This window comes from Hyaena hyaena, unplaced genomic scaffold, assembly GCF_003009895.1.
Source record: "Hyaena hyaena isolate Hyena2069 unplaced genomic scaffold, ASM300989v1 scaffold_493, whole genome shotgun sequence".
Taxonomy (NCBI): Eukaryota; Metazoa; Chordata; class Mammalia; order Carnivora; family Hyaenidae; genus Hyaena; species Hyaena hyaena.
Window position 1 is genome coordinate 388,691 of NW_024081125.1, and position 6,855 is coordinate 395,545.

The following is a 6,855-nucleotide window of genomic DNA, read 5'->3' on the forward strand; positions in this document are numbered from 1 at the left end:
GTCTAAACGGATACTGCATATGTACCCACACTCTTTCCCCATAAAAATACTGTTTTGATTTAAGAAATAATGAAGTGTCAAAAATATATATGCTTCGGTACATTTTTCCTTTAGCGTTTCACCAAAAAACAATCATTTTTAGGTATATTCCATTGCTGCCACAGGACCTAAGAATTTGCAAGCCTGATAATTAGAGATGTAGTAGACTCAATATCTTCATCCAACCTTAAGCAAACCACCCACGTGAGGAGTTTGTTCTAGTCAATCCCTGTTTTGGATCTTCAACAATGTTGTATCTGGTTCATTAAACAGTGTTTGCTGACAAATCATTTTTACTATGACCAACAGTATGTGTCTTTTTGTTTCCGCTATTAAGAAAGAGAGATCAAAAGAGGCTTCCCCCAGAAAGATGGTCACATTCCTTTTCCTGATCTGGGTCCTGACCATTCGGATGTGTTCATTTTGTGAGTAATTAATGAGCCAGCCACACACTCGCCATATTTGCTTGTTTCTGTATGTGTATTACACCTCAATATAAAGTATTTAAGGAGATTTTGCAAATATATTATTGAAATCAATACCGTTTTGTAACATTCCAGATTGAGGGATACATGATTTTAGGCACCGCTGGAGAAATTTACAAAGATTGGTCTTAGTTCTTAAACTAACTGGGATCATTCCGCACGCTTATAGCTAACATTTCAAGGAGCAATATTTACCAAGGGGTGAATTTGCCAGAGCTGTGTTCGGCTTCAAGTAACACAGAACTTGATCCAAAAGAACCCCTGGGCTTGAACAGATTAGAGGGTTGTGTTTTCTCATCCAACAGAAAGATGGCAATTCCTGGCACCATCTCAGAGGCTCAAAGATGTCGGGATGAATCTCTGCCACTGTCTTGCCCTTTCCCTCACGATGACAATGCAGCTGCCACATCACTGGTCAGCACGTCTGTATTCCAGAAAGGAAGGAGGAAGCCATAAAGAGGAGGCGTACTGCCTATGTTAGAAAAGGGAGTTCTCTGAAAATCCTTGGGAGACGCTCGCTATTTCTCCTTGGATAGATTTCTGTCCCAACGCTCATCCTTAGTAGCATGGAAGGAGGGAAAGCTAGTTTTCTCGCTGGGCACATGGGTATTCCTATAAGAGCAGAGGCACTGGGCGGGGTCTCCAGGAAAGGCCTGGAGTAGTTAGTTACTGATCATGGGTGTAAACGTGTGCTTCAGAAAGTCCTTGTGGCCTCTTGAGCACTATGGCCGATCCCTTATGGGATGTGGCTTGACCACTAGAGTCCTGTGCAGTGGGGTTAATGGGAGCCAGTACTCGGAGGATGGGCAGGCCATGGGGAGCCCACAGTGGCCTTTGTGCAAATGCTAAGGTGTTCCATCCAGGTGGACACAGCCCCACATGTGGCAGAAAGAGCTGGCCAGAGGGGTATAGATGGGATTTCAGGCCCCACTCGCCCCCTGCCTGCATGCCTCTGTGCAGTTCACAACCTGCACAACTATACACGGCTGCCTCTAGTGAGAGCCAAGCGGTTTCTGCCATTTTCTGTTTGTACAGTTCTCTCTGCATAACCCACAGCTTCCTGTGGGAAGCTCTGTAAGTGGGTTACCCACTTACTAGTGTTCATTATCAGTTAACCCCTCGGTTATGTATTCTGTATGATTCCTAAATGCGCTTAGCCAGGCATCCAGAAACTGTAATATAAGCCTTTGGTCAGAAGTTGAACCAAGCACTGAAGACAATACTGTCCCACCCACCCCCCATGCTACAAGGCACCCCTTTCATCAACATACCTTGGGTTCTGCACATGGCGTATGCCTGGGCGACGTGACTGAGCGAAGTCTTCAGTAACATCTATTAAGTACTAGTAGAACATCATTTTTTTTTTAATTAAAGCAATAAAAGCTAAACAAAGTTCTAGTATTTTCTTCCTGCCACTCTAACCCGTGGATCATCTCGAGCACTTTGCTTTAGACACCCCTGTACTGTCTAGGTGGGTATCAGCTCTCATGCAGGCTACATTCTAGTGGAGCAAGACGGACAGCAAACAGGTAAATGTGAACAATGGTTTCAGGTAGGGGTCATTGCCATGGGGGGACTAAACAGTGCAAGGTGACTCGTAGTGACCATGGGCAGAAGGTGGACAAAGCTCTCTGTGGAGTGTGACCAAGGACCTCCCTGAGGACATTGTATTTGAGCAGAGACCTGCATGACAAGAAGGGTCCATCTTGGAAGTGTTCTTCTGGCAGGGGGAACAGGATGGATGTGCAAAGGCCCTGAGGTATGGCTAAGCTTAGCATTCTGGAGGAACAGAAAGAAGAGTAGTGAGGCTGGAGGGACATAAATGAAGGAAAGACAGTGCTAGGAGGTGAAGTGGGAAAGTAGATAGAAGCCTGGCCATTCTATGCCTTCTGGGTCATTGTTAAGACTCTGAGTATCATTGTAAGTGAAACAAGAGGCCATTGGACATTGGAATGGCAAAGCCTACTCCTTCCTAAACATTGGGAAGCTGCGAGCTCCTTGGGGAAAAGGGCTGTGCCTGGCATCCTGTCCCCAGAGCCCTGCATGCTGCTGGCACATCGATGCCCTTGGTAAGTTTTGGCCAAGTGCACAGCTGACTGGCCTTCAGGCATCTCATGATGCATCCCAGCACGTGCCTATATCATCTCTTGTCCAATGTCAATGCCACCTTCTCCTTACCCAGGCTTCAGGACACAATCCTAAGAACCCTCTGCACCATTGTCTGTATTCTCCAGCCATGGTCCCCTTGTTCTTGCCTGATGCGCTATGGGAACCTTGGCTCCAGGCCAGGTTGGAAACAGGCAGAAGATGGGGGACTTCATCTCCCTCATTCTAGATTCTATTCTTCTTGTAATGTGACTCTTGGGGATGACACAAGGAAAATAACATTAATTGAGCACCTACTATGTGCCGGCGGGTTATATCCATGATTGAAGCTACTTCTAATAGCCTTATAGGGGAGGTGTCCCCACTTATAAATGAAGACTCTGGAGCTCAGGCAGCCGAGGGATTTAACTGTTACCAGTTATTTGGAAACAGAGCTGAGTTCCGTAGGCTCTGAAGACCGTACCTCTTCCAGAAGCCTGGGCTGGTTCCAGATACTGGCTGTTCTGATACCGATCCCCAGAGGGACCTGCCCTGTGCTCCTGACAGTCTCCTTGGCTCTGATCCTGCTGTGCATTCACCCATTCTCTGGGTTTCTGATAAGCCTCCAACATGCCCTCTTCACCTCCGGCCCCTGCTTTCTTCCCCAACTGCTATCTCAGCCCCATCCTGGCACAGGATGGCAATGTGGTCCCAGAAACCCTCGGCAGAGAGACAGAGAGAGAGAGAGAGAGAGAGAGAGAGAGAGAACATGAGGGAACAGGCTCTAATCCTACCTCACTCGCGAATCCTCACAAACCTCTCCATGCCTCAGTTTCCCCAAAGAGCTGGAATCAGAAGGCATAGCATGCCTTTGGGAACATGGTGCCGGCTAAGGGTCTTATCTCTGGACCAAGGCATAGTGAAAAGTACCCCTGGTGGGCTATGGGGGGGCTGCCGTGGGAAACCCCTGCAGGTTAGTGAGTCAGACCCATAGACGCTCCAGGAGGGGGAGCAAGGGTGCGGATCAGACGGAGTGAAGACGTGAAGATCGAGTGACAGAGTGAAGATGGAAGCTCAGCAAAGTAGGGCAACAATTGTTGCAATCGCCTTCCCTGGAAAAGTTAATCCAGCCAAGGCCAACTTTATCTGGTAAAACATAACAGACACAATAAGGGGAGGGCAGTGGGGGGCTGAGGGTGAAAGTTCCAGAAAGTTCCAAAGGTTTATCAGCCTCAGGAGCTGGGGGGGATGAGGGAACAAAGACAAAACAAGCAATAAAATCCTCTCCATCATGCTTATCCCCTGGAGAACATGACAACATAATCTAATGTGCTGTTCAGTTCACAAACGAGTCTGGGCAGTGTTTGGCTCTTCGAAATTTAGGAAACACCTTCCAATGCCTTATCTCAAGAAATACGTCCAACAGGGGCGCCTGGGTGGCTCAGTTGGGTAAGTGTCCAACTTTGGCTCAGGTCATGATCTCATGGTTCGTGGGTTTGAGCCCCGTGTCAGGCTCTGTGCTGACAGCTGAGCCTGGACCTCCTTCGAATCCTGTGTCTCCCTCTCTCACTCTGCCCCTCCTCTGCTCATGCTATGTCTTTCTCTCTCAAAAACAAAGTAAGCATTTAAAAAATATGTCCAACAGCTCTCTTTCTGCCATCTTTGAACCCGTGGAGGCCTGCTGGGAACAGGACTCCTGAAACGACAAATATGTCTGGAAGGTTGTGGTCCAAAGCCATTTTTGCTGGCTATAAACGGGGTCTCAGGAACCAGAGGGAGCACACAGCTCTTCTTAAAATTGAAGGTGTTTATGCCCGAGATGAAACTGAGTTCTATCTAGGCAAGAGATGTGCTTATGTGTACAAAGCAAAGAACAACACAGTGACTCCTGGTGGCAAACCGAATAAAACCAGAGTAATCTGGGGAAAAGTAACTCGTGCTCATGGAAACCATGGCATAGTTCGTGCAAAATTCCGAAGCAACCTTCCTGCTAAAGCCATTGGCCACAGAATCCGTGTGATGCTGTGCCCCTCAAGGATTTAAACTAACTGAAAAGTAAATAAATAAAGGTGTAGATTTGTTCTCTTGTTAAAAAAAAAATTTTAAAAATTAAAAAAATTAAAAAAAAAATGTCCAACAGAGCTGTGAGGGGAGTATTATCGCTCCCATTTTGCAGATGAGCAAGCTGGCGCTGGCACTGGTGATGGTACTCGGCCAAGTGGAGCAGAGGCGAAGGCTGAAATTAGAATACGCTGAAGTGCTGGCTTCAAAGATACCACAGATAGAAGGGTGAGCAAGGAAAGGGGCACCCATAGACACTGAGCAATTGAACAGGCCAGCCTGAGCAAAAGCTCAGAGACCATTGCCCAGGGCGCCTCCTCAAGGACAGAATTCCCTGGAAGAGTCATTCTGGTGAGCAGCGTGTTCTCCATCCTGCAACAATGTAACATGTCTCACCTGACGGTGAGGCCACAAAACCAGGTATGTCATTGCCATTGTTGTCCGTGACCCTCTGCAGGCATCCTGGTGCTTATCTATTTTCCATGAATCAGTCCAGAAGACTTAGGAATTATAAGAAAATTTCTCTCCAGTGGAATCTTTTCCTTCCCATTCTGTATTCTGATACCTATCCTAGGATCAGCAAAAAGGCTAATTTTCTGATCGTCTAGCTCTGCACCCCGAGCAGACATTACCAGTCGATCCCAGGACTCTTCCTTCCCTACTGAGTCCCGTGCTTTTCTCAGGCCGGACCAGAGCTCCAAGCGGCCACTAGCGGCTGGTCCGAAGCCAGGGCCAAGATGCACCGATCTTGGTGCGTGGTGGGGCCGATTCAGTCCAGTTCAGCCAACTTTTCCAGATCACGCCTGCTGGACTCGCAGACCTTCATCATAGAGAGCTCTCAACCTATTTCATAACCACGGCAGGATGTCACTCCACAGTCAAGCTACCTCCCACCCCTGTTGGCCCATCATAAACGAGGGTCTCTGCACTCGAAGGTGTTCGGTCCCCCTCCCCTGGTCTCTCTCCACTACATGCCAGGAGCGCCCAGTCCCCCACTGTGACAACCCAAAGGGTCTCAAAGACATTGCCCAATGTCCCCTAGGGGGCGCACTCACCCCGGATGGAGAGCCAGGGCCTTGAAGCTCCTCTTGGCCGCAACATTATCCGGTTCTCAGAGTTTGGACAGGACACACAAAAAACTTATAGGTCTTCGAAGGGCTCAGATGCATTTATGTGCCATCGGCTGGCAATGCAGAGCCTTGTCGTCTCCGGGCCTGGCGTCTGCCCTGCCAGCAGGCACGCAAACACACCTAGAAGACGGGCGCCCCGAGGCCCCGCCTGGAAAATGCCTGGAAAAGAGAGAATGTAAGACTTGTGTGTGTGTTTTATAGAAGATTCACAAGTGAGGCCAGAAACCAAGGTGAGCAGGGTCCTGAGTGGAAAAACTGCAGGCTTCTCTACAACAACAGGGGGAAGTTTTGCCTCCCCGGGGACATGTGGCAATGTCAGGAGATGTTCTGGGTGGTCACACCTGATGTGGTGCTACTGGTATCTAGTGAGTTGAGACCCAGATGCTGCTAAAGATCCTACAGTTCATAGGGCGCCTGGGTGGCTCGGTCGGTTAGGCACCCAACTCTTGATTCGGCTCAGGTCATGATCTCATGGTTTGTGAGTTCGAGCCCCATGTGAGTTCTATGCTGGCAGTGCAGAGCCTGCTTGGGGTTCTCTCTCTCCCTCTCTCTCTCTGCCCTTCCCTGCCTTGAGACTCTCTCTCTCAAAATAAATACACATTAAAAAAAAACCCTATATACCCTCTAATATGCAGCTGTGGAACGTTGGGGAATGGCCCAGAACTTACTGAAAATGGGTTTGGAATAATTCGTGGTGGCACCATCAGGAGGAGGCGGAGCAAGAGCAAGCTGACTTACAATCCAGCCTGAAGGGTCATTTTCCCTCGCGGTGACGTGAGCAGCCACCAGTAGCGGGCACGTTATGTGAGGACTCCTGGAGACCCAGCGCTGGGCCGGGTGGCAAAGCACGTAGCTCCCTGGAGATGCAAAGGCCTAAATCTAGAGTTAGAAAAGCCAACTTAGGGAAAGTCAGTTGACAGACGTCTGGAAACCTCAGTCTCCTCATCTGTGAAATAGGCATAATGCCAGTAGTGTGAAGCACGGAAGGCAGGCTGGGCTCATTCAACAGAATGATTTTTTTTTAAGTTTATTTATTTTGAGAGAGAGAGAGAGAT

At 48.5% G+C, this 6,855-nt stretch overlaps 1 protein-coding gene across 1 annotated transcript; it reads left to right on the forward strand.

Annotated features, from left to right (window-relative positions):
• Positions 1 to 4,319: 4,319 nt before the first annotated feature.
• Positions 4,320 to 4,666, forward strand: LOC120246898 (60S ribosomal protein L35a-like). Its single transcript, XM_039254543.1, has one exon. The coding sequence runs from the start codon at positions 4,320 to 4,322 to the stop codon at positions 4,650 to 4,652; it is 333 nt and encodes a 110-aa protein (XP_039110474.1). The 3' UTR covers positions 4,653 to 4,666.
• Positions 4,667 to 6,855: the final 2,189 nt, after the last annotated feature.